General features: G+C 39.7%; 1 protein-coding gene across 1 annotated transcript in view; it reads left to right on the forward strand.

The window, feature by feature from the left end:
* Positions 1-26,721, forward strand: part of usp14 (ubiquitin specific peptidase 14 (tRNA-guanine transglycosylase)) — a 39,303-nt gene extending 12,582 nt beyond the window's left edge. Inside the window, exons 4-16 of the mRNA XM_078216082.1 lie at positions 31-135; positions 1,051-1,154; positions 1,928-1,986; positions 3,008-3,138; positions 5,723-5,803; positions 8,310-8,386; positions 9,846-9,960; positions 10,239-10,304; positions 11,494-11,586; positions 14,373-14,501; positions 19,687-19,753; positions 24,904-25,011; positions 26,005-26,721. Coding sequence (XP_078072208.1) covers positions 31-135; positions 1,051-1,154; positions 1,928-1,986; positions 3,008-3,138; positions 5,723-5,803; positions 8,310-8,386; positions 9,846-9,960; positions 10,239-10,304; positions 11,494-11,586; positions 14,373-14,501; positions 19,687-19,753; positions 24,904-25,011; positions 26,005-26,156 — 1,287 coding nt within the window. The 3' untranslated portion in view covers positions 26,157-26,721. The remainder of the gene's footprint in view (positions 1-30; positions 136-1,050; positions 1,155-1,927; positions 1,987-3,007; positions 3,139-5,722; positions 5,804-8,309; positions 8,387-9,845; positions 9,961-10,238; positions 10,305-11,493; positions 11,587-14,372; positions 14,502-19,686; positions 19,754-24,903; positions 25,012-26,004) is intronic.
* The last annotated feature ends 865 nt before the right edge of the window (positions 26,722-27,586 follow it).

Here is a 27,586-nt window from a genome sequence, read left to right on the forward strand (position 1 = left end):
ACTACAAATATTTGTAATTAAAAATTACAGGGGATGACTTTGCTAATGATGGGGTCAGCAGAGGCATTGCCTGAAGAACCAGTTGTGCGTCCAACCTTTATGGAAGACATGACAGAAGAGCAGCTAGCTTCAGCTGTAAGTATTTTCAAAAATAACATTATTTTCGCAACAGCATACTTGTGTTGTTGGTGGATCCATGAGGTGGTTCAAGTGTGCACCACCCTTCATGTCAGCAGTTTGGGGGCTAAGGATATCTAACATCAGGGTTGGAGCCTCAATAACATGGAAAGTTGAAGGGCAAGGCCTGAGTCCTCAGCATTAACAACATTATGTGAAGAGGCATATATGCTTGTGCATGGATTGACGTTCTGACTACATGGCAATTCCTTGACCTTTTTTATTTACAAACCCATCAAAGATGGATTCCCGTGTGAACATTTTCTGGTTAGATTGGCCTCTTACTTTGGCCTCTTAAAGTTGGTTATCTCTGGGCATTGTGAAAAAGAGCAGGAAGAAGGATTTATGTGGATCTTAGCTGTACACAAGGTCTGTATATCTGTAGCAAAAATGGAAAAAATTGCATTTAAAAGCAAACTTTCTGATTCGTTGAAATTTTTATGGGCTGTATTTATTCTGTGCAATGTAGTGAGTGCAGAACTCCTGGCAATTATGTATTGCAGTAAAATTCGTTATTTGAATATGATTGGATCTTATAAAGATGATTCTGATGCATGAATTTGATTGAAATTTTTGAGATATTATAGATTGATGCTTTGCAATCTGACTATAGGAACTCTACAGTATAACATCAGATGGATATGTATTTGCAAAACTTTTAATAGATATGAACAATCATTGAACCCATTCTCCATTGAACAATCAATGGGGAATTTTTTTTATTTCCTATCTTAATATTTTGTAGAATTAACATTATGGAAATAAAATCTGTGAGGCACCTCTGTTCATGCTGTATCAACATGCTTGATGACCATGCTGAGCTCTGGGATTTTCCTACAAATGACTGACTATTATGTTTTCTTTTGTTGCTAGATGGATCTTCCATGTGGGCTCACCAATCTTGGAAACACTTGCTACATGAATGCTACAGTTCAGTGTCTACGTTCAGTGCCTGAACTCAAGGACACCCTGAAAAGGTAGGTGGTCTTGCAGCAAGATTTAGAATATCTACAAGTTTGCTGGTGGGCAATTACATGGTAATGTTCCCCTTTTTAAAATGTTTAGTACAATCAACATAATGATTTTTTTTACAGGATTTGAATTAGGTTGATATTGCTTCTCTTTTTACAATACTTCAAAACACACATTGATTAGGAAATTAATGAATCAAATGAAGCAGTTGTAATAACCTGAAATGTCAGTTGTTGATGGTAAATAGGAATATGTTGCAGAAGGTTATAAAAGAGACTGGATTGTTTCTCACAGTAACTTATGTTCACACTTGCACATCTAGTTGCTGCAGATTACAGGTTAGCGTGATTTCAGATGTTTTAATTGTATGATGTTCTGAAATGGAGGAAGATAAGTAAAAAGCTTTTTTTCTGTGGTGAATTGTGCATTTAGAACATTTAAAATAATCTAAAATAAGCTATATAGCCAACTGATTTCATGGAAATATGATTTGCAAGTACCTCAAATGCCATTGTAATATGTTTATATAAAAGGAACTAAACTTAGCAAGGCTGCCATTAAAAAAAAATCCAGAACATTTGGCTACCTGCATTAATGAAAAGATGTATGCTAAAAATCTGTAATGGAGAGCCTGTAAAATTTTATGCAGTACCAGAACACATTGAAAGCAAACAAACAATTCTTGCTGCAAATTATCAAATATCTTAAAAAGCGCCATCTATGTGCATCTCTGTCCAAATTACTGAAAATATTCACTTATTTTCTCAAATGCTCCTAGATTTAAAGGTGCCTTGAGAACTTCAGTAGCTATGACTCCACCGCAGTATATAACAGCAGGTGAGTACTGTCTTATTTTGTATAAACGTTTTCATTGCCTCAATTTATCCCTTCCTGTTCTCCCCCTCTGTGAGACAGCAGGAAAAAGTTGCATCCCTCCTGATCACTCTGGGTAAATATATGCATTTTGTGACTGAGTCATGATGACCAAGAAGAACCAAGCCATGATTTTTTCTTTTGTCACTTAAACTGAAGGTTCACTATTGAACTTGGCCTTCTGGGCTGGAAAGATGAGGTGCATCTATCATAACACAATATTTTGATTGTCTAACAATGTTTGCTGGCAAGTGTGTAATATGTGTATTGGGATTGGTTGTAATGGCTCCTGCTAGCCCTCATAACAAAAAAAAATCAATTTAACAGGATAGAGAACCACCTCTATCCATGAAACTATGCTACGTCATCTTGAGCACTGTACAAAAGCAGTTCCTTGGCAATTATTCACTGAACTATGGCATTTGCTGTGATTGTTTACTAAGGGTAGGGCACAGAAGCAGGCCCTGGTCTGCCTCAGCTAGGCCAGGGATCAAACTCCATGCTGTTGGTATTAATCTGATCCATACTAGTCGTCCAACCAATCGAGCTAACTGTGTGTAATTTTTTTTTACGTTGCACCCTATATACTTGTGTATGTGCACACTTTCCTGTGTCATGGTTTGTTTATGATTTTCATCAACATTTACAATATAAAATGCCTCTCAGCATAATGGCTGTCCCCTTTTATAAATGTGGCTGAACTCCTAGCTGACTGCCTACATGTTCCGAGCCCTGATTGTTCAAAATCAATCCCTTGCTTCATATTCCAAACTGATGCTTCTCAATCATTGAAGTGACCTGCCCAACAAAAATTCTTCAACCACCAACCTATGTTTTTAAATTTTATTTACATCTATTTGAAACCCCAGTCTTTTTTCCCCCCTCAGGCTCAATTAAATCCTTCAATTTATCAAGGGCGATATGATGACAGATCCACTAATAGCAATAGAAATGATAAATTGTAATGTGTTTGTGTTTATTACAGCTTTTCGAGATTTGTTTGATTCAATGGATAAAACATCCTCTAGCATTCCACCTATAATTTTACTTCAGTTTCTTCACATGGCCTTCCCACAGTTTGCAGAAAAGGGAGATCAAGGACAATATCTTCAGCAGGTTAGTTAGTTTAAAAAAAATCTTAAATGTTTTCTGCTGTTTATGCTCATCCTGACAAAAATAGATTATAAGTTTTTTTTACCTTAGTGATATAACTAAATTCTCATAGGATATTAAGCAATCATATTTGATTCTTGTCTATCTAGTGTGGAAGATTAGCTGTCTTTTTCTTTCTACCCCTAATTATGATGGGTTGTAATCCCCCTGGTAATTACAATTTAAATTGTATTGAAATGTCAATAATCTAACTAAACAAATCTTCTTTCCTCCATACCAGTGACAATCGTGTGATAATCTGCTTAGCTACTATGTTTTGTGTTGGAAGTAGGTCAGGAAGATGGAAACAGGAATAAACCATTCAAACCCTTGACCATGTTTTGTTATTCAATTAGATCATGGCTGATATATATCTAAATGCTTTTTGCGTGGCTTGATTCTATATCCCTTAATATCTCGACAACAATCTATTGATTTCACATTTCAAATTTTCTATTGACCCAACCTTAATTTTTTGGAGAAAGTTCCCAATTTCTATTACCTATTCTGTGAAAAAGTGTTCTCTGACAGTAGGAAGTCTCACCTGACGAAGGGGCAGCGCTCCAAAAGCTAGTGGCTTTTGCTACCAAATAAACCTGTTGGACTTTAACCTGGTGTTGTGAGACTTCTTGCTGTGATTACCCCTGTATGCCATAGCTCCAATTGAAGTTGTGCCCCCTTTTTCTTCCCTATCAAAGGAAATAATTTATTTCTATCCAGCCTATTGATTCCTTTTAATCATCTGAAAAACCACAATTAAATTACCCCCATCTCCTACAGACAAGGGAATATAAGACTTGCCTGTGTAATCGGTTCTCATAATTTAACCCTTTTAATCTTAGTATCATTCTGGTAAATCTGCACTTCAACCCCACCAAGGCCAAAATATCCTTCCTGCGTTATGGTGTGTAGAACTTGACACAATAATCTAAATTGGGTATAACCAGAGGTTTACTTAACTAAGATAACTTCTTTTTGTATTCCTGCCTCTTTGTCACCAAGATCAACATTTAATTGGCCTTTTTAATTATCATAGACTCAAAGAATCCCTATAGTGCAGAAGGAGGCCATTCAGCACATCGAATCTGCACCAACGTTAATCCCTCTAACCTATCACATCCCCACCTATCACATCCCCGGACACTAAGTGTTAATTTAGCATATCCAATCAACCTAATCTGCACATCTTTGGACTGTGGGAGGAAACCCACGCAAACATGGGGAGAATGTGCAAACTCCACACAGATAGTGACCCAAGCCAGGGATCGATCCCGGGTCCCTGGAGCTATGAGGCAGCAGTGCTAACCACTATGCCACTGTGCTGCCCCACCATGCATTTGTCCATTATCTTTGATTTCTGCACCTCTCCACACACAAAGTAGTAGAAATCTGGAATTTTCCCCCCAAAAATGTTGAGGCTGGGTCAGTAGAAAATTTGAAGCCTGAAATCAATAAATTGTCGTGTAGAGATATTCAGGGCTATGGAATCAAGCCAAGTAAATGGCATTAAGATATAGAATAGTCATGATCTAATTGAATAACGAAACAGTCAAGGGGTTGAATAGTCTATTCCTGTTTCCATGTTAAGGGCAGTACTAACCTTAATCTCTTTGCTCTTTCACAATTCCTAGCCATTCGCCATTTAGAAAAATAAGCTGTTTTATCTTTCTTGGGCTTAAAGTGGACCCCCCCCCGCCGGACTCCATCTGCCATAGTTTTCCTTACTTACTTAATGTTTCACTGTGCCTTTGTAACGTTCGGCTCTCATCGACACTACTGTGCCATCTGACTTGGTGTCATTGGCAAACTTGGATGTATGGTTGTCTATTCCTCCAAGGTATTTTTGAAAATACTGAAAAGTTGTGGCACCAACCCAAATTCCCTAGAGTCGCCACTAATCACATGCTGCCAGCCAGGATACATACCCATTGTCTTGACTCTGTGTCCTATATCTGTTAACCAGTTCTGGAACCATGTCAACAGGATGTTTCCACTTGCATATACTGCAATTTCTGTTAACCGTCTGTGTTGTGGAACCTTATTGAGTGCCTTCTGGAAGTTCATATCATTAACATCCTTAGACATGCCCTTCTCTGCAATGTTCGGTGTCTCCTTCACTAGGTTTGTTTGACAAGGCTTAACTTTACAAATCCATGCTGGCTGATCAGTTCATATTGGTTCCAAGACTCTAGTAACATTCCCACCACAGATGTTTGATTTAAAGGGCTTATAATTTTCTCATTTATCTTTGCTGCCCAACTTAAATAATAGCTAGACAAGTAGGGTTAATAACAACACCAACTGCAATCAGTGAAGAGCAGTCATGCTACTTGAGTTTGAAATCTTAATAATTATGTACCCAATGTGGTATTTTACGGTTCCTTCAATTTATTTGATAACATGATTCTTGTTTATCTGAGTTGCTAACAGATGATTGCTATCCAGAGTAAATAAAAGGCCAAGATAAATTATTAAATATTAAGATGCTATCTCTGAAGCTTGTGACTCCTGTGAGATTTCTAATAGTCTTATATGTTCCCCCTATTAGGATGCTAATGAGTGTTGGATACAAATCATGAGAGTGCTGCAACAGAAACTTGACCCTATGGAATCAGAGGCACCTATGGAGGTAAAGATACAGCTAACATAGATATTTCTATTCTATTTGTACATTTTTAAAATCTGTGCACAGTATTAACTGCCTTAACTTATCATAGCTAGCTCCTAAAAAAAAAAGTTACTACTTTGGTTGTTTACATCAAAACTGAGCAATATCCCTGCAAACTTCAGTCCCATTGGTGCATCTTTATTTTCTATCTTCTCTTAAGGCATTGACTCCTGCTTGGGGATTATTTCCATAGGTGCACCACACCCTAGTGATCATAATAGCCTGTGAACTTTGAATGTTAATGACGATTTGATCATGGGGAATATCATGATGAATCCAATGTTTAGCCAATGTCAACACTTGCATTTTCAGGAATGGATAGTGATCAGAAATGGGAAATTTGGCCTTTCCCCACACTTCCTGCTTTAATATAGGTGTGGTGAGGGCTATAGTACCATCACACTGACTTGTGGCCAGCTTACTGGTACAAATAGGATTGCACCAGCAGCTTTCATGGTTAATGTGCTTCAGCTACTCATTGTTTAAACACTGTGCCACTGAGAGTCAGCATGGTGGCACAGTGGTTAGCACTGCTGCCGCACAGTGGTTAGCACTGCTGCCTTACAGCGCCAGGGACCTGAGTTCGATTCCCAGTTCGGGTCACTGTCTGTGCAGAGTTTGCACGTTCTTCCCCGTGTCTGCTTAGCTTTCCTCCCACCATCTGAAAGACATGCTGGTTAGGTGCATTGGCCATGCTAAATTTTGCCTCAGTGTACCTGAACAGGCACTGGAGCGTGGCAACCAGGGGATTTCCACAGTAACGTCATTGTGTTAATGTAAGCCTACTTGTGACAAATAAATAGTCTGCATTAGGAACAGGTGAAGACCTCACACTCGTATATATGTATATCCTCATGGCTAATTTCTAAAGTTTTAAAACTGGACAGTGATCTTTTTAAAATGGCTGAAGCTATGTCTGTCTGGAACCCTGAACAAAAGGAGCTATTTGGCAGTATTGAAGAAACTTGTGCTTCCTTATCCCTGAAGAGACTCTAACCAACCCTGTGGGCTGCAGAGACCAAATTCAAAGGAGAATATACGAAGGATGTTTGCATTTCATAAGCCAGGCCTGGCCTACCGAAGCTGTCTTGCAGCCTCCTGATAAGACTTAATGGTTGGAACATTAACAATGTCAGGAACCCAGATAAAGGGATATGCCCCCTTTGTCAAAACCAAAATGGAGAGGTGGGAATCACGTGGCATGACTCCATTCCTCCCTCCCTCCACCACCACCACTGAGCTGGTGAAACCTTGAAACCTATAATATTGTCTTGTGGAGCTGCCATATTTTCACCTACCTAGCAGGAGCGCAGAAACGGTCTCTGTCCAAGTTTAAGTACCTGGCCCCATCTAAACTGTTTCTATTAGAATTGCGGTACCATCACTTACAAGGCAGGCACACAGAGATGAATCAATCCCATCATGGAAGTCAGCTCTACTGGAAAAATAAATTATCCAGTGCCAGTTCAGACTGCTGACCTTTGTGAAGGAATGCACCATTGAACTTGGATTCTGGACACATGTAAAACAGCTATTCATCATAGTCTTTGCCTGTAAATCTTTCTTCTCTATCCTCGTCTTTTCCATAGAATCCTACAGTGCAGAAGGAGGTTATTTGCCCGTAGAGCCCCCCGTCCCCTCCCCCGTCCTTCCTATCACCGTAACCCTGTGTGTTTCCTACAGGCCTTTGGACACTAAGGGGCAATTTGGAATGGCCAATCCACCCATCCTGCACTACTTTGAACTGTGGGAGGAGACGCATGCCGATAGGGGACAATGTGCAAACTGCACATGGACCCATTGCCAGAATTGAACCAGGTTCCTGCCGCTGTGAGGCAGCCGTGCTATCCACTGTGCCACCATGTTGCCCGTGTATGACTAAGAAGGAAGCAATGTTGCTACCCTTTTCCTACATTTGAGTGTGTGTAAATAAACTAACCCCCTGAGTTCATCCTATTTGTTCTATCCTGTGTTGCTGTGGGGTTATTAATAGAAATTGGATCACACCTGAATGGAGGGGTTAGGAAATACGCCGCTGCTTATAAAAGGATAAAAGCAAAATCAAAATTTTGTTTATTTATGGGTGGTGACAAAATATATCAGGGCTCTTTAAATTCTACCGCCTCCTGTCTGTAAAATGATATGATTTAGTTGGGTTTGAATCCTGTGATAACTGATCTGATGCTATTTATGGAAATCAATCTTATGCATAGAATAAACAGAGTAAATAGGCAACATACTCTTTGGGTAAAATAAGAATTTAAATGTTTGGTTCCCATGGTCTAGAAAAGATGTAGAAGTTGTACTGTATATTCTGTGAATATAATTTCCAGATGCCAAAGTGAATTTTTAATTTGGTATGCATGGAAGTAACAAACTGTTAATAGCCTTTCCTATCAGCCAAATGTAGAACCTTTCAAATGATTTCACAGCTTTTATAGTTTTCCTACATATTTTTTCTCACTAGACTGATTCAGAGGGAGCTGCAGCTTCAACCAAGAAAAATTTCATTGATCAGTTCTTTGGTATAGAATATGAAACCTCGTATCCTTTTTTAAAAAATGGAGAAAAGCAGGTGGAAAGCCTCTTTGGTTGGAAAAAAATCGAGGATGCAAACAGTTATTTATGTTCTAATGCTTAAAAAATATTTCAGCTAATTTTTATGTCTTCTAATTCCCTCCCCCTGGCATAACCTTTCAATTGAACATAAAAGCATGCTCCTTGGCCTTTACCAATACCAACTTATTAATCAATTGTTAGAAACTAGACAGATGGCATAAAGCTGGGTGGGAGGATGAGCTGTGAAGGGAACGCAGAGATGCTTCAGTGTAATTTGGACAGGCTGAGTGAGTGGGCAAATGCATGGCAGATGCAGTATAATGTGGATAACACTTTGGTATCAAAACTAGGAAGGCAGATTATTATCTGAATAGCTATAAACTAAGTGGGGAATATGCAATGAGACCTGTCCTCGTACATCAGTCGCTGAAGGTAAATGCATGCAGGTGCAACAGGCAGTAAAGAAGGCAAAACGTATGTTGGCCTTCATTGTGAGAGAACTCAAGTACAGGAGCAGGGATGTCTTGCTGAAATTATATAGGGCTTTGGTGAGGCCACACCTGGAATAATGTGTACAGCTTTGGGTTCCTTATCTGAGGAAGGATGTTTTTGCTATAGAGGGAGTGGAACTAAGGTTTACCACACTGATTGCTGGGATGGTGGGACTGATGGAGTCGATTGGCATTATACTTGCTGGGGGGGGGGGGTCTCATAGAAAATTATAAAATTCTAACAGGGTTAGACAGTGTAGAAGCAGGAAGAATATTCCTGATGGTGGGGGTGTCCAGAAGCAGTGGTCATAGTCGGACATCGGACCTCCCCTCCCATCGCCGGCAGCAGTGTAACTCTCCCATAGCAACACGGGTTATTGGCATTGAGACTCCCGATATGCCCTCTGTCATGACCCCCTCCCCGCACCCTTTGCTGGTCTCCCCTGTGCCCTCTTCCTCCTTACATACATTCTCTGCAGAGCTCACCCCTTGCATAGCCCCAACCCCTTGGCATTGCCAAGGAGCTGGATAACCAGAGTGTATCTCTCCAGAAACACAGCAGAGTTTCACTCCAGCGTAGTTTGTGCCAAACAGAGTTAACAGCTCAGTTTGGTGATTTATTTATTTATTAAACAACTGAAAAAGTATGTGGGAGTGGGGTGGAGAGGGGAAAATAACAAAGGGCAAACAGCAGGAAACATTTAAAGAAGCAATTCAGTGTCTTCATACTTGTTGCCTCCTCTCCATCCCACCCCCACACTTTTCAGTTGCTTCAAACCAAATGAAAAATCACCAAACTGAACTGTAACTATTTCTCTTTCCATAGATGCTGAGTGTTTCCAGCATTTGCTATTTTGAGGCAAATTTTTTTTAAGTTAGGATACTTGGAATAATTTATATATTGCTTCTTTCAGTACTGGCTTCATATTGGTTCATCCTTAATTTTCTTAAAGCATGAAGTGCACTGAAACAGATGACGAGGAAGTAACAAAGGGCAAGGAAACACAACTTCAGCTTAGTTGTTTCATTAATCAAGAAGTGAAATATCTTTTTACAGGGCTGAAGTTGGTGAGTACCAAACCTTGTCAAATAAATTAATATTTAAAGGCTTATAAAGAAGGTTGAAGCCCATGAAAAGCTGACCATTTATTTGGATTGAAAATCACCTTGGCCCTTACAATTGGTATTTATTGTTCTCTTGTAATCAAAGATGTACTTCATTTTATTGTGTCCAGAATTGTCAACAACAATAGAGAACATTTGAGGCCTTACAGTTTTGGCAATTATTGAACAAACTGTATTAGCTCTTTGTGGTCAGCAAGTAACCTTAATTTTTAATTTCTCAGCGTCTTCATGAAGAGATCACCAAACATTCTCCTACCTTGCAAAGAAATGCTTTGTACATAAAGTCTGTAAGTATAATTTTAACATTTATTAGTACATTTTGTAAGTTGCTAGTAGATTAGCGAAGCGACTAGATTTAAGAAAAATGAATGTTATACAACCTTTACACACATTATTCATTGGTTAATGTTTTTAGGCCATTTCTGCGAGAAAAATGTAATTTTAGTCAGGCCGATATATCTTGTTAAATGCTATTACTGCTATATCAAATGACTGGGGAAGGTGTATGCTTTATTTTCCTCCCTTTTGTGTCAATTTTCTTCCCTCTTTCCCAAGGTACTGCACTCTGGCTAGCAGTAGAGTATCATAGACACAACAGTCCTCACACACAATAGCCAATGAAAAGAGAGAATTTTCAGTTATCTGTGCCTTTTATCAGCAGAACATGCCAAAGTACTTTACAGCCAGTTAATTACTTTTGAAGTGTAATCAGTGCTTGTAGATCATTCTTCATCTGTGAGCCATCAGTGTTAATAGGGCTGTTGTCCACAAAGGTATCACAACTGAGTCCAGGTCTATCCTCACTTGATGCATGTAGATGTGCACTTCCAACAAGGAGTTCTGTTTGTTTGGTAATTGTGTAAGAGGATCTGTTTAGATTTCTCTCCCATGCTACGCCCCACTCATCCCTCCCACTCCTCTTCCAAACTTGAATTGCTGTGCCCATCCTACAATTCAGCATACATAGGGTGACATGGTAACTGTTTAAAATTAAATCTTCAACCAATTCAACAACTTAGAAATTTGCGAAACAGACTCAAGGGGCTGAATGGCCTACTCCTGTTGCAAGGAAATAGTAGCTTTCATATAAATAGAAGTCTTTCTTCACTTCTCCATTAAGTTTTGCTTTCGCGGTGCAATGCTTTGGAATATCAATCACTGACAGCAAGTTTGCTTTTCTACCTTAACCTCCGCATGTACTATTCAAAAATGCATTAGCTGGGAACTGTGCTGTTGATGTGTGTACAGCTTCATTTTTAGAACTGAGATTTGTCTTTGATTTCTGCAGAAGTGTTCTTTGATTTACAATATTTTTTAATATGTTAATATTTGTGGAAGTTGACAGAAATTGTTCAAACTAATCAAATCAATATGCAGTTCCAATGGGTAAAACAGTCCTGGCATGAATTGTGTAATATTGTGTAACCCTATATGTGCTCAGTTTGACCATTTGAATTTTTATTTCCTGTAACTTAGTCTAAAATTCGGCGTTTGCCTGCATACCTTACAGTTCAGATGGTGAGGTTTTTCTACAAGGAGAAAGAATCTGTAAATGCCAAAGTTCTCAAGGTTTGTAATTGTGCTCTACAGTATTGCAGACAGCACATAAATTGTTTGAAAAATATATGCTTTGGATTCCATAGATGCTCATTTCGCAAACTATGTGACCTTAATTTTGTTTAAGGTAAAATGTTTTTGGTTGCAAAGCAGACAGCAAAGCTTAGGAGATTTATTAAATTGGAATAAGTCTAATGTTACATAAAGATCTCATGAAAAGTATTCATGTGACTCTTGGTAGTACAAAACTTGAATATTGCTGAAAAAAGAGACATTGTCGAAGGTTTTTATCTCTCGCGTCAGAACAAACACTGCCCAATTTCAAACAATCCTAACACTTTATATTATATGATTGTACAATTGGGCAGCACTTGCTGAACAATCCTAGTGCGCTTTTGCTACATTAACAAACAATTTAAGATAATCTGTCATGCATGTAATGTGGCTTATTTATGTTGGTTAAAGATAGCATACATTCATACACAGGAACCCATTCTCTGCAAACCATGGGAATGCGTTCAAATCTTGCACCTTTTTTGAATTGCTTGGGGAACCTAGCAATGCCTCGGCCAAGCAGAATTGACTTGTCAACCAATCCGCACCCTTTTCTCCTGTAGTATAAATTGTCTTGATTGTTTCAAATTCGGCATTCTTGCTTTTGTCTCGAGTGTAAGGTGAAAAGCTTTGATATGATGTCTTTTCGTTCAGCAATATTCACGTGGCTGTATTTTATAAAGAAAATATAGCCTGTATGCTATATGGAGTTAACATAGTTAACTATGATGGCACGGTGGCACAATGGTTAGCACTGTTGCCTCACCCAGCATCAGGGACCCGGGTTCAATTCCCAGCTTGGGTCACTGGCTGCGTGGAATTTGCACGTTCTCCCCATGTCTGCATGGAGTTTGCGCGTTCTCCCCCGTGTCTGCGTGGGTTTCCTCCGGGTGCTCCGGTTTCCTCCCACAATCTGAAAGACGTGCTGGTTAGATGCATTGACCTGAACAGGCGCCGGAGTGTGGCGACTAGGGGAATTTCACAGTAACTTCATTGCAGTGTTAATGTAAGCCTTACTTGTGACCAATAAATAAACTTTACTTTAGTTAGCAGACCATAGTCAACTACTGGTGCTGCTCTTTTATGGTCCTTCACAAAGTACTTTGATCTGGTTTAGAAGTGTGTATAGATCATTGAAGGTGGCAGGACGGGCGAAGAGATCAGTTAATAAAATATATAGTATTCTGGGCTTTATTAATAGGAACATAGAATATAAACACAAGGATACTAAACTTGTGCAAGACAATTAGTTAGATCTTAGCTGGAATATTGTGTACATTTCTAGTTGCCACACTATAGGAAGGATGTGAGCGCATTGGAGGGAGTGAGGAAAGATTTATATGAATGTTTCTAGGGATGAGAAACTTCCAGTTATAAGGATAGATTGGAGAGGTTGTTTAAACTGAAAGCTGCCCCTTCTCACAAGCATTTCTTTGTCCAAGCTCTCTCTCCAATACCCTATAAATGTGAGGCCTTTCCTGACCTGCAGCCATTTGATTTGATTTATTGTCACATGTACTGGGACACATCTTCTCCCCTGCTGCCATCAGACTTTTGAATGGATCTACCATATATTAAGTTGATCTTTCTCTACACACTGTATTCTATGAACAGTATGCATTGTCTATATAGCACAAAAAAATACTTTTCACTGTATACCAATACATGTGACAATAAATCAAAACAGTGAAAAGTATTGTTTCTTGCATGCTTGACAGACAAAACATACTGTTCATACAGAACATAGGGGAAAAGGATAGGGTGCAGAATATAGTGTTGCAGTTGCAGGTAAGGTGAAAAGAAAGATCAGCTTAATGTATGATAGGACCATTCAAAAGTCTGAGAGCAGAGATGAAGCCATTCTTGAGTCTGTTACTATGTGTTTTCAGACTTCTGTATCTTTTCCTGACGGAACAAGATGAAAGAGAGCATATCTGAGGTGTGGGGGCGGGTGCCTGATTATGCTGGCTGCTTTTCCGAGGCAGTGGGAAGTGTAGACCGCGTCAATGGATGGGAGGCTGGTTTGAGTGATGGATTGGGCTATATTCACGACCCTTTGTAGTTTCTTGTGGTCTTGGTCAGAGCAGGAGTGAAACCAAGCTGTGATACAACCGGATAGGATGCTTTCTATGGTGCACCTGTAAAATTTGGTGAGAGTTATAGTGGACAAGCTAAACCTCCTTAGCCTTCTGAGAAGGTAGAGGTGTTGGTGAGCTTTCTTAACTACAGCATCGGCATGGAGGGTCTAGGATAGATTGTTGGTGATCTGAACACATAGTAACTTGAAGCTCTTGACCATCTTCACTTTATTACCGTTAATGTAGACGGAGGCATGTCCCACGCCATTTGTTGATCTGCCTAATCTCTTTAAAGTGCCTATTGTATGCCACGAGAAGTAGTCTGCCTATAACTAAAGTCTTGCTTTTTATTTATTGCATGAGTGCTTAAACTCCCTCTGGAATGTAATAAATTTGGATACCAATTGTTAGTGTTAGAAGTTTGCAGTTTTAAAACTTGGATTTGGAAAAGTAGGTTTTGGTTTAAACTATTTGTACAAGCGTTTAGCTTTAATTGACCATTCGTTGTCATCTTTGTAATTTGCTGTTTAGCAAAGTATCTTCTAATTTCCAACGTTACAAATTGTAATAGAGGATTTTGTCGCAGAAGGCTCATTAAAGTAAACAGCTTAACGGTACAATTTCTGCAGCAGTTATAGAATAAAGTTGTTTTATTATTGTCTTCAGGATGTCAAGTTTCCTTTAATGCTGGATGTTTATGAACTATGCATACCAGAGCTACAAGAAAAAATGATTCCACACAGGTCAAAATTCAAGGAACAAGAAGACCGGAAAGTCAATGTGCAGACAATGAAGGTAATCTGGGAAGGGCCATTCTTGTCATTCAGCAAAGAGCTGCCTTCAGTGCTGCTTGGCTGATTTTTATATCTGATTCATTAATCAATTATATATTGATCTGTTTTACAATGCATTAAATAAACAATGAGACTGAATGGGATAATGCTGTACAGTATTTTGCATGAAAGATGTCGAACTTCTTAAGTGACTGATGTCAGGTTAACTGGCCTTTGGTTCGTACTTTTCTCTGCCTGTTCCTTTCCTGAATTGCAATGTTGGCTGGAATCTTTCAGCTGTTCGTGCCTTGCCGCTGCTGCCAGCAAAAAGGGAGAATTTGGCATTCAGCCAAACCTCCGCTCACTGCTGTGGGACCAGAGAATCCCAGCTGCAGGCAAAGTTAGGGAATCCGGCCCATTACTTTTGGTACCGTCCAATTCACTGGTATTACTCTATGATCTAGGGAATTTTGGTAGAAACAATCTACCCCTTGTCCCTGTAGCCATCCCTTTTTTTTTAGATGTAGTTCAAGTCCAGGGGATATGTTGGCTTATAGTTAATTTATTTCTCCAGCACCTTCCTTCTGTTAATTTATTTAGGTTCCTCACTTCTATTGGCCCCTTGGTTCCACACCATTTTTGGTATTTTTGTGTCTTCTATGAAGACACACACACAACAAAATATTTGTTTAATGTCTCTGCCATTTCCTTATTCCTCATAATTTCTCCCAACTTGGCTTGTAAGGGCTAACATAATTCATTTTTATATTTCTTGCTAGCTTGCTTTTTCCCTTTATCAATTTCTTGTTTGTCCTTTGTTTCTGTCTAAAACTGTATCAATCCTTCGGCTTACTACTACTCACACTTTCACCACATACTATCCTTAACATATTTGATCAATTATGGATGGTTCACTTTTGCCATTTGAGCTTTTGTTTTCAATGAAATGTATTTTTGTTGAGAGTTTTGAATTATTTCTTTAGTATTGCTTAAAAAAGAGACATGGTTTTGGAGTTTCTTGTCTTGCAATTGGGATAAGTACAAGAATGTCAAATTTCAAAGGGAGCAACAATTTTAATGCAGGAGAAAAGGGCGCCGATTGGTCGACAAGTTGACTCCAGTTGAGGCGTTGCAAAGTAGAATGCACTGGAACTATTTTCCTCTGCTTTTAATGTTGAAAAAGCAGTGCCGAGCTAGACAGGTTTCTTTTGCCTGCAGAGGACAGATTTTTGCACGTAAACATATCTACCCTTGCATGCATAAGTGAGCCACTTTGCAAGCCCAACTAATAGTCTTTAATTGGTTGTTAGTGTAATTGTTAGCACACTTGGGATTGTTAAGCAAGTAGGGGATCGTAGGGGATTTTAATTTTCCACATATAGATTGGGACTCGCATACTGTTAAAGGTTTAGATGGGGTAGAGTTTGTAAAATGTGCTCAGGAGAATTTTCTACATCAGTATATAGAGGTGCCAACTAGAGAGGATGCGATATTGGATCTCCTATTGGGAAATGAGTTAGGGCAGGTGATGGATGTGAGTGTGAGGGAACACTTTGGATCCAGTGATCATAATGCCATTAGTTTCAACCTGATCATGGATAAGGATAGATCTGGTCCTCGGGTTGAAGTTCTGAACTGGCAAAAGGCCAAATTTGATGAAATGAGAAGGGATCTGGGAAATGTGGATTGGCACAGGCTGTTCTCTGGTAAGGATGTGAATGGAAAGTGGGAGGCCTTCAAAGGAGAAATTTTGAGAGTGCAGAGTTTGTATGTTCCTGTCAGGATTAAAGGCAAAGTAAATAGGAATAAGGAACCTTGGTTCTCGAGGGAGATTGTAACACTGATTAAGAGGAAGAGAGAGAGTTGTATGAAATGTACAGGCAGCAAGGAACAGATCAGATGCTCGAGGGGTATAAAAAGTGCAAGAAGCTACTTAAGAGGGAAATCAGGAGGGCTAAAAGACATGAGGTTGCTTTGGCAGACAGAGTGAAGGAAAATCCAAAGAGCTTCTATAGGTATGTTAGGAGCAAAAGGATAGTGAGGGATAAAATTGGTCCTCTTGAAGACCAGAGTGGTAGACTGTGTATGGAACCAAAAGAGATGGGGGAGATACTAAATGGTTTTTTTGCATCCGTATTTACTGAGGAAACGGACATGGAGTCTACGGAAATAGGGCAAGCGGGTAGGGAGGTCATGGAACCGTTACAGATTAAAGGGGAGGAGGTGCTCGCTGTCTTGAGGCAAATCAGAGTGGATAAATCCCCAGGACCGGACAGGGTATTCCCACGGACCTTGAGGGAAGCTAGTGTTGAACTTGCAGGGGCCCTGGCAGACATATTTAAAATGTCAGTATTCACAGGGGAGGTGCCGGATGATTGGAGGGCGGCTCATGTTGTTCCGTTGTTTAAAAAAGGTTCCAAAAGAAATCCGGGAAATTATAGGCCAGTAAATTTGACGTCGGTGGTGGGCAAGTTATTGGAAGGTGTGATAAGGGATAGGATCTACAAATATTTGGATAGACAGGGACTTATTAGGGAGAGTCAACATGGCTTTGTGCGTGGCAGGTCATGTTTGACCAATCTATTAGAGTTTTTCGAGAAGGTTACCAGGAAAGTGGATGAAGGGAAGGCGGTGGATGTTGTCTACCTGGATTTCAGCAAGGCCTTTGACAAGGTCCCTCATGGGAGGTTAGTTAGGAAGGTTCAGTCGCTAGGTATACGTGGGGAGGTAGTAAATTGGATTAGACACTGGCTCAATGGAAGAAGCCAGAGAGTGGTTGTGGAGGATTGCTTCTCTGAGTGGAGGCCTGTGACTAGTGGTGTGCCACAGGGATCGGTGTTGGGTCCATTGTTGTTTGTCATCAATATCAATGATCTGGATGATAATGTGGTAAATTGGATCAGCAAGTTTGCTGATGATACAAAGATTGGAGGTGTAGTGGATAGTGAGGAAGGTTTTCAAAGCTTGCAGAGGGATTTGGACCAACTAGAAAAATGGGCTGAAAAATGGCAAATGGAATTTAACGCAGACAAGTGTGAGATATTGCACTTTGGAAGGACAAACCAAAGTGGAACGTACAGGGTAAATGGTAGGACTCTGAAGAGTGCAGTTGAACAGAGGGATCTGGGAATACAGGTACAGAATTCCCTAAAAGTGACGTCACAGGTGGATAGGGTCGTAAAGAGTGCCTTTGGTACATTGGCCTTTATAAATCGGAGTATCGAGTATAAAAGTTGGAGTGTTATGGTAAGGTTATATAATAAGAAGTCTCACAACACCAGGTTAAAGTCCAACAGGTTTATTTGGTAGCAAATACCATAAGCTTTCGGAGCAATGCTCCTTCGTCAGATGGAGTGGTCTCTGTTCTCAAACAGGGCACAGACACAGAAATCAAATTACAGAATACTGATTAGAATGCAAATCTCTACAGCCAGCCAGGTCTTAAATGCACAGACAATGTGGGTGGAGGGAGCATTCAACACAGGTTAAAGAGATGTGTATTGTCTCCAGACAGTACAGCTTGTGAAATTGTGCAAGTCCAGGAGTCAAGCTGTGGGGGTTACTGATAATGTGACATAAATCCAACATCCCGGCTAAACCGGGATGTTGGATTTATGTCACATTATCAGTAACCCCCACAGCTTGACTCCTGGACTTGCACAATTTCACAAGCTGTACTGTCTGGAGACAATACACATCTCTTTAACCTGTGTTGAATGCTCCCTCCACCCACATTGTCTGTGCATTTAAGACCTGGCTGGCTGTAGAGATTTGCATTCTAATCAGTATTCTGTAATTTGATTTCTGTGTCTGTGCCCTGTTTGAGAACAGAGACCACTCCATCTGACGAAGGAGCATTGCTCCGAAAGCTTATGGTATTTGCTACCAAATAAACCTGTTGGACTTTAACCTGGTGTTGTGAGACTTCTTACTGTGCTTACCCCAGTCCAACGCCGGCATCTCCACATCAAGGTTATATAAGGCATTGGTGAGGCCAAATTTGGAGTATTGTGTACAGTTTTGGTCACCTAGTTACAGGAAGGATGTAAATAAGGTTGAAAGAGTGCAGAGAAGGTTCACAAGGATGTTGCCGGGACTTAAGCTGAGTTACAGAGAGAGATTGAATAGGTTGGGACTTTATTCCCTGGAGCGTAGAAGATTGAGGGGAGATTTGATAGAGGTGTATAAGATTTTGATGGGTATAGATAGAGTGAATGCAAGCAGGCTTTTTTTGCTGAGGCTAGGGGAGAAAAAAACCAGAGGGTTAAGGGTGAAAGGAGAAAAGTTTAAAGGGAATATTAGAGGGGGCTTCTTCACGCAGAGAGTGGTGGGAGTGTGGAATGAGCTGCCGGATAAAGTGGTAAATGCGGGGTCACTTTTAACATTTAAGAAAAACTTGGATGGGTTCATGGGTGAGAGGGGTGTGGAGGGATATGGTCCAAGTGCAGGTCAGAGGGACTAGGCAAAAAATGGTTCGGCACAGACAAGAAGGGCCAAAAGGCCTGTTTCTGAGCTGTAATTTTCTATGGTTCTACTGTCTAATCACAGAATCACATTATTTCTTTAAGTTTTTGACACCGCATATCTGCTGTTATACCTTTATAATTTATTTTTCCAATTAACCTTCACCAATTCACCCCTCCTGTAATTGACTTCATTCAAGTTTAAGACCCTTGTCTTGGGTTTAAGTACTTTTAAACTTCATATGAAATTCTATCATTATATGATAACACTGCTTCATAGGATCCTTTTATTGAGATTGCTAATTATCCCAATTTCACTACGCAACACAATATCAAAGTTAGCTGTATCTAATTAGAGACCTGACTACTGAAACTTATCCGTTTCAATCTTCACAGTTGCTGCCAGGCTTGCTCTGTATTTCCAGCATTTTCTGTTTTTATTTTATATTAGTCTTACCCTGGCATATTGTTCTAGGAAATTATTTCGGATACAGTCTACCTTTGCCAATCTTGTGAAGATTAAAGTCCCCCATGATTATGGATTACTTTTGTTACTCCAATTAATTCTTGATTAATACTCTGTGTCAGGCAACATCTGTGGAGTGAGAGCTCAAGTTAATGGTTTAGATGGATGACTATTTGTGAGCACACAAATTTAATTGTTGCTTCTGTTTCCCTAATTTGTATCTTGGGACTTTTTAACCATTAGATTTTTAAATCTACCATCACATTCATTTTTATTAGGCTGACACTAAAAATGGGAGTGGAGAGCCAGAAGAAGCCAAGTACGCACCATTTTATTTCCCTGATGGTAAGTAGATAATACTTTGTTCTAATGTTCTAAAGTATCCTGTAGGATTAAGTTACCAATTATTTCTGATCTGAAGTTGAGTAAGTTTTTATTGTTAAAGTATATTTTGGATAACTTTTAAAGAAATAAAACTACATGAAAGGGCCATGGACAATCTGTCTGTTAACTAGATATCGTAACTAGCCTGCAGTTTCTAAGTCAAATTTGAAAGATGTTAATCTAAATTACAGTTTAAGAAATACTTAGCAGAGGATCTTACTTGTGCCAAATTCCTGGCTTCAGCACTCGTCTTACAGAAGTAAAATTGTTACAGCACGGCAGGAGGTCTTTCTGCCATCATAGTGATGAGGAAGTTCAGTTACCTAGATAGACTAGAGAAGTTGATTGCTTTCTTTGGAGAAGAGAAGGTTGAGAGGAGATTTAATTGATGTATTCAAAATCATGAGAGATCTGGACAGAGTAAATAGGGAATATGTTCCCACTGTTGGAAGGATTGAGAATGACAGGGCACAGATGTTAAGATAAAGTTAAAGTTTATTTATTAGTCATAAGTAGGCTTACATTAACACTGCAATGAAGTTACTGTGAAAATTCCCTAGTCGCCACACTCCGGCGCCTGTTTGGCTATACTGAGGGAGAATTTAGCATGGCCAATGCACCTAGCCAGCACGTCTTTCGGACTGTGAGAAGAAACCGGAGCACCCGGAGGAAACCCACGCAGACACGGGGAGAACGTGCATACTCCGCACAGATAGTGATCCAAGCTGGGAATTGAACCCAGGTCCCTGGTGCTGTGAGGCAGCAGTGCTCGCCAACCCACTCTGTTTAACTTGCTAGGGTTTTTAGATTAGTTAATTAAACTTGATTTGCTCTTAACTCCATACTGACTTTCTTTAATTAACCCTCATTTGTCCAAGTCACTGTTACTTTTGTCCCTGAACAGGCCTGTAGTTACTGGGCATATCTTTACACCCTTTTTTTGAACAAATGTGTTACGTTTGCAATTCTCCAGTACTTTGCATGACCCAGCATCTAAGGAAGATTGGAAAGTTATGGCCAATGCTTCCACAATTTTTGCTCTCTTTTCCCTCAGTATCCTTGGATATCATTCAGTCCGGTTACCTTATCAACTTGAATACAGACAGCATATTCAATAACACCTCCTTATCAATTTTAATCCCTTCAAATATCCTAATTAGCTCCTCTTTCATCATTACCTGGGCAGAAGAATCTTCCTTGGTGAAGGCAGATGCAAAGTATTCATATGATACCTCAGCTATGTCCCTGCTTTCAGGACAAATCCTGTTTTTGGTTCCATTTGGCCCTTTTACTATTCCTTTTGCTATTTTTGTGGCTGTAGAAAACTTTTGGATTCCCTTTAATGTCAGCTGCTGATCTCTTTCCATTCTCTCTTAGTTTCTTTTATTTTAATTTTCACTTCCCCCTCTGAACCCTCTATATTCAGGCTGATTCTCGATTGTATTATCCATCTGACTTCTGTCATAAGCACACTTTTTCTTAATCTCCATTTCTTGTCATTCAGGTACCTCTAGATTTGTTTGCCCTACCTTTTCCATTCATGGGAATGTACCTTGATTTTGCTTGCACCATCTCTCTCTTCAAAGGCAGCTCTTTGTTCAGCTATTGTATTTGCTATCACTCTAATTCCATCTAATCTGGGCCAGTTCCATTCTTACCCCTTTGAGGCTAGCTTTCCCCAGTTAATTATTCTTCTACTTTATTCTTTTTGCTGTTTTCCATTGTCAGCCTGAACTTTGATACAATGATGTCCCTAAATGTTCTCATTGACACATGATCCACCTCATTCCCAGGAACCGGATATAGCAGTGCCTAGCAGTGCCTCCTTTCGCATTTGGCTGAAAACATACTGCTGTATTAAATTTTCTTGAACACTCTGGGAATTTTTGCCCCTCTCTGTCCTTTACACTATAAGTTTCCTGGTCTTTATTCGGATAACTAAAGTTCCCCTTAATAACAACAATCTCTAGTTCTTGCACCTCTTTATAATTTCTTTGCAAATTTGTTCCTCTGGTGGCCTCTAGACTACATCAAGCAAGTAATTGCACCCTTTGTTCCTTGTCTCTAGGCAAATAAATACTGCCTTTGACCCCTCTGGGACATCCTTTCTCTTCAGCACTGCAATGTTCTTTTTTTATTCATACTGCCACTTCTCCCCTTTTCCTTTCTTCCCTTTCCTTGAACACCTTTGTATCAAGGAATATTTAGTACCCACGTTAGTCTTTCTTTGAGCCAGGTCTCCTTTATAGTCACTGTTATAGACTCTCCCCTTCTTGACATTGCTGCTTTGACCCTGCTGTAAACTCGCCTTTCCTACTGGTCTCTGTGACTCTCACCATCTCTTTTGCTGCTCCTTTTATCAGCACTGTGTTCCCATCTTTCCCACTGATCTCACGGAGAATCACTGGCTACTCCTTTTATCCCTGCTGCCTTCTTGCCGCTCCATTGGTCTTGCAATGACTCTCGCAGTTATGCAACACTTTCACGTTCTGTCCTACTGGCCTTAAAGATTTGTGAATGTCAACCCCTAGACCATGGTGGCACAGTGGTTAGCACTGTTGCCTCTCGGCACCAAGGACCCAGGTTCAATTCCCGGCTTGTGTCACCGTCTGTGTGGAGTTTGCACATTCTCCCCGTGTCTGCGTTGGTTTCCTCTGGGTATTCCGGTCTCTCCCCACTGTCCAAAGATGTGCGAGTTAGGTGGATTGGCCATGATAAATTGTCCATTGGTGCCAGGGAGATTAGCAGGGTGGGTGTATGGGGTTACAGGGATCGGGCCTGGGTGGGATTGTTGTCGGTGCAGGCTCAATGGACCGAATGGCCTCCTTCTGCACTGTAGGGATTCTAAGACCTCTGCTCCTGGAACCTTTTAAAATTGTACCATTTAGTTTACATTGCCTCTCATTCCTTCTATCAAAATGAATTGCATGTGCCGTTATCCATTTTATTTTATTTGAATATAACTTCAAACAGGTTTGTAATCATATTTCCACAAGTAAGCCTTGAAAGCTTAATTATTTATTAATCTCAATTGATCTATCAAGGAGGGTAGTGGAATGTATGATTCACTGTTCTGTATTATATGCTATTCATTCATCGGCTTTGTTTAAATACAGCCATTTGTTCCTTCAGGGACTGAGTCTGGAAGAGTTGATTTTCTCTCTGTCTTTCAGAGGGAATTGTGGAGTGGCTGTGATGTTTTCCAGTAGCCAGTGTACAGATCAAAGTTCTCTATTACGGTCTTTGAATCTTGCAATGCCTGACTATATTGGTCAGAAAAGGGTGTATCATAGAATCCCTCCAGTGCAGAAGAGGCCATTCAGCTCATCGAGTCTGCACTGACTCTCTGACAGAGTATCTTACTCAAACCCTATCCCTGTAACTCCACACATTTACCATGGCTAATCAATCCATCTAACCTGTGTACATCAGGTATACAAAGAGGGCACAAGATCTAATTCTGGGAAAAAATGGCGATCCTGTAAGCTGAGAAAATATTAGCATAAAATCAAAAATATATTCATTTATGTTTCCTTTGGTGCAATGATCCTTGGGGCAACTAGTAACCAAGCACTGTCATGCCCATGTGGGTGGTTGAATGCATTTTGTATCACTATTTTGGTGGGGCACACAAACATTCATACAAACATTGCTGCATCCTGCATATCTCAATCAGATTTTAATTCATACTGTCTATAAATCTATCTTCATCAAACATTACCATTTTAATTTGAATTCCACACAAATCCTGTTTGATGGCTGATGTTGCAGCTCCTGTGCTGGAGCTCTGCAACTAATTGTATTACTGGGCGGCACGGTAGCACAGTGGTTAGCACGGCTGCTTCACAGCTCCAGGGACCTGGGTTCGATTCCCGGCTTGGGTCACTGTCTGTGTGGAGTTTGCACATTCTCCTCGTGTCTGCGTGGGTTTTCTCCGGGTGCTCTGGTTTCCTCCCACAGTCCAAAGATGTGTGGGTTAGGTTGATTGGCCATGCTAAAAATTACCCTTGGTGTCCTGAGATGCGTAGGTTAGAGGGATTAGTGGGTAAATATGTAGGGATGTGGGGGTAGGGCCTGGGTGGGATTGTGGTCGGTACAGACTCGATGGGCCGAATGGTCTCTTTCTGTACTGTAGGGTTTCTACTTCTACTTTGCTGTACTTGTACAATATCTGGGTGATTAATGAACAAATGTAGGCTGCCTGCCTTTTTAGGGTCATCAGCATTTTACAAATAATGCATGTCATTCACATCCTACATACTACAATCTTATCCACTAATCCCCTCAAACTCTACCATGATATTTTGAGTGAATGATTACTGTTTAGTGCAGGGCAAACTGAAATAATGCAATGCTATAGGCTTCATACAGTAGGCTGGGTCAAGACCATGAGAGGTGCCAACTTTTTGCAATCATCTTATGTGGATGTTCTGGCATACCAGAACCAACCAGTGTAAATTGGGCTTTGATCCTGCAGTGTGTAGAAGATGCATATCATTTGCGTGATATCGACCTTAACAGGACTTTTTTTTTGTTCTAAATTTTTGATTGTGTGTAAGGTTTGGAAACTTGTTTGTAATTATCTCTCAGCTTTGGTATGATATTGGAATGTAACAATGGTTTACTGTGATAACAGTTTTAATGTGCTGCCAGCTTAAAGAACCATTTTAAACTTGCTTCTGGAATAAAAGCTGTGTCCATTGTTAGATCCTTGAAAAGACACTCAACCAGAAAGTTGGTACTGGAATTTTCTGGACATCTTGCCTAACTTGATTTTTTTTAAACTAAAGGCATATAAATAATGTGAATGAATGCTTTTGGTTCACATTGTGGTGGATGCATAGCTTTTTAAAAAAGCAGTTTTGTGATTTTTGTTTATGTCCAGACCCTGACTTCCAAGCCCAAACTACCATCTGCAATCTCGCTGACAAAGTTTTTTCACTGCCTTAAAATATTGTTGACGGCTAACTAGGATGGTACCTGGCCTTTGCTTGATGTCTTCACAGAGTACAACTGAGATTAGAAACTTGATGATGTGGAAATTAAAGTTGTGTTATGCATGCTGTTTAATATGCTTCATATTGAAACTAATTCTGGTTTTATTTTAATAGATTTAGGCTCAAATAACAGTGGGTACTATGATCTAATGGCAGTGCTAACACATCAAGGCAGATCAAGTTCATCTGGTCATTATGTAGCTTGGGTTAGAAGAAAATCAGGTATGTTTCTTGTTTAATACACATTTTGCATTGGACAACTAATAAAACAAAGGTGCTTTCAGTAAGTCGATCAGAAATTATTGTTTTTAGTGTAGGGTTGCAGCATATTGAAACTGTCCCATGGAGTAATTGGGTGAGGATTCACCTGATCAGTTTCTTATTAAAGTTGCATCTCTGAAGAGAACTGGTGAACAGATTCCTGGGAGCACCTTTGAATCAGTGTTTTTTCCAGAAAGTTGTTGAGGGCCAAAACACAATACACAGATCAGCCTGAGGGAGCTGCAGGTTTTAAGAAAGAAACAGCTTTTCTGAAATGGAGAGATCTTTACCCAGCACCCGGAGCAGCAGAGAAACCATTTTGCCTGCGATTGAATGCTTGCAAGGTTTTATCCAGCTACCAAAAATGCTGGGTAATTAACTCCCCATACGACAGAAGCTTTGTTTACAAAACATGCTGCTGCCTCACACTGACCTCTTCAGCTTCCAAACAAGGAAATCTCTGTACATCAATCCCTCAATCTTTCTCGACCTCCACTGTTCCTAGATTTTAACCATTTAAATAACTCACATCTATCCTTGTTTGGTCCAAAATGGATGAGCTCACAGTATCCTGTATTGAAAGCAGTCAATGTTTTTCTGTAATTTTATACACTCATCTGCATTCCCCTCTATATACTTTGCGCCATTGGCAGATTTGAATATGTGGCGCTCTGTTACTTGAATATTTTAACTAATCCATCAAATACTCCATGATGTTTTTATTCATGAAAGTTTTTATGGTTGCATATCTCTGTAATTGTTTAATTTGTGTGGATGTGCTGTAGAGTTGCCACAAAGTCTTGTCTGTTGAAACCATATTCTAACAAGCAGATTTGTAGTCAAATTAGAATGTCAGACAGTATTGATTACACAGAAATGTATATCGCAATAAAGGTTTGCATGACATGGGTACTTGTGCAAGTTTTCATTTTTCGTTATTGAATTAATTTTTAGATGAATGGATCAAATTCGACGATGATAAAGTCAGTGTTGTGGCACCTGAAGATATTCTGAAGTTGTCTGGTGGTGGTGACTGGCACATAGCTTATGTTCTACTTTATGGGCCTCGTAGACTAGAATTAATTGAAGATGAAACCCCGCAGTGATGTCGTGGATGAGCACCACTACCTTCATTTCCGTTATCCTGCATGGCTATTACTGTTTTATGATGCCTTCACTTTTTGTAGCTTACTTGAGTAAGACTGCAAAGAGAAGGTGTGGCCTCAACTGTGTCCCTGGTAACTGCTTCACATCATCCACCACACCTTTGAAAACACATCAGGCATTAGTTGAGGAAGATCTGTGGATTTGATCTATTCTTAATTCTGACATTTCTCAATGTGGAATAAAAAAAAGCAAGTGACCCATAATTCTTCAGTTTTGTTCCTTTTTATGTTAAATGTGGTTTTCAGTCATGTGTGATTAATGATAACTGGTTATGTGATACTGTACAAGAGAGAAGCAAAGTTAATACTGTGTTGAATGGTTTGTATTTTTATTTTACAGTAAAATAAAAATGTAAACTTTGCATTGCAAACTTTACATTGTAACTACATGCCAAGTTTTAATATTTTTGCATTACCATATTGCTGCTCCAGTCAAAACCAGTTTGCCTGAAACCACATTGTGTTGTATAATGTAAATTCATAAAACTTAAATGTTTCACTAAAATGTTGTTGTTTAACTTGTGTTAAAAAGCCAGCTAATTTGAAACTCTGAACCTAGGTATATGATTAATCAACGCCTGATAATTTGTTATCTCGGCATTGGATTAAATTCCTCCAAAATGCTGAGTTCCTGAGCTCAAGCAGGGGACTTGTGTTTTTCTATAGGAAGGGAGAATCAGTTGGCAACTGCCTTGGGCGTTGCACAGATTACTTTATATCAGTCTGGAAAAGGAGCTGTGTCAGATTGCTTGTGTTCTGCTGTAGTTGGTGTGGAGTCCGGAATCCACAAAGTGGGATAAAATGCTGTCTTCTATACTTTATTGCAGTTTCATTTCAACTTTGAACAAAATTATACTTTATATCAGATATCCAGATTATGATCCTTATCCTTTTAATGTATTGGTTGTCCAACAAGGTGATTAGAAACCATAGAATTCCAAATACTGTCCATTTTGGGATTCTATTCAACATTATCATTAGAGTAGAGGGAAGACAAACAGTGGTGGAAATGGGCTGAGTACAAGGTGGATGTTTTCTCTTTATAAGCAGGCAACAGTTAAGTGCCTAAAACACATTGCCACTGTAGAAATAAACTTGAATGAATGGGAAGACAAAGATTAAAGCAGCCAGAAAAAGTGGGAACTGTGTAAGGTGTACTGCTGGATTCGGTCATCTGTACATTAGTGGAATGGGAGCCCTTGTGAGTCACAAAGACAAAGGACATCGGAAGTCTGCATGGCAATGTCAATGACTCCATGAACATGAGGGAAGCTGATGATCTGTCTGAATGCCAGAATCCTATCCTATATTCATTTTCATCATGAAGAATATGAAATTCTCTATTCTGGTTAACATAAACATGACCTGCA

The sequence above is a fragment of the Mustelus asterias genome, chromosome 7, assembly GCF_964213995.1.
Source record: "Mustelus asterias chromosome 7, sMusAst1.hap1.1, whole genome shotgun sequence".
Taxonomy (NCBI): domain Eukaryota; kingdom Metazoa; phylum Chordata; class Chondrichthyes; order Carcharhiniformes; family Triakidae; genus Mustelus; species Mustelus asterias.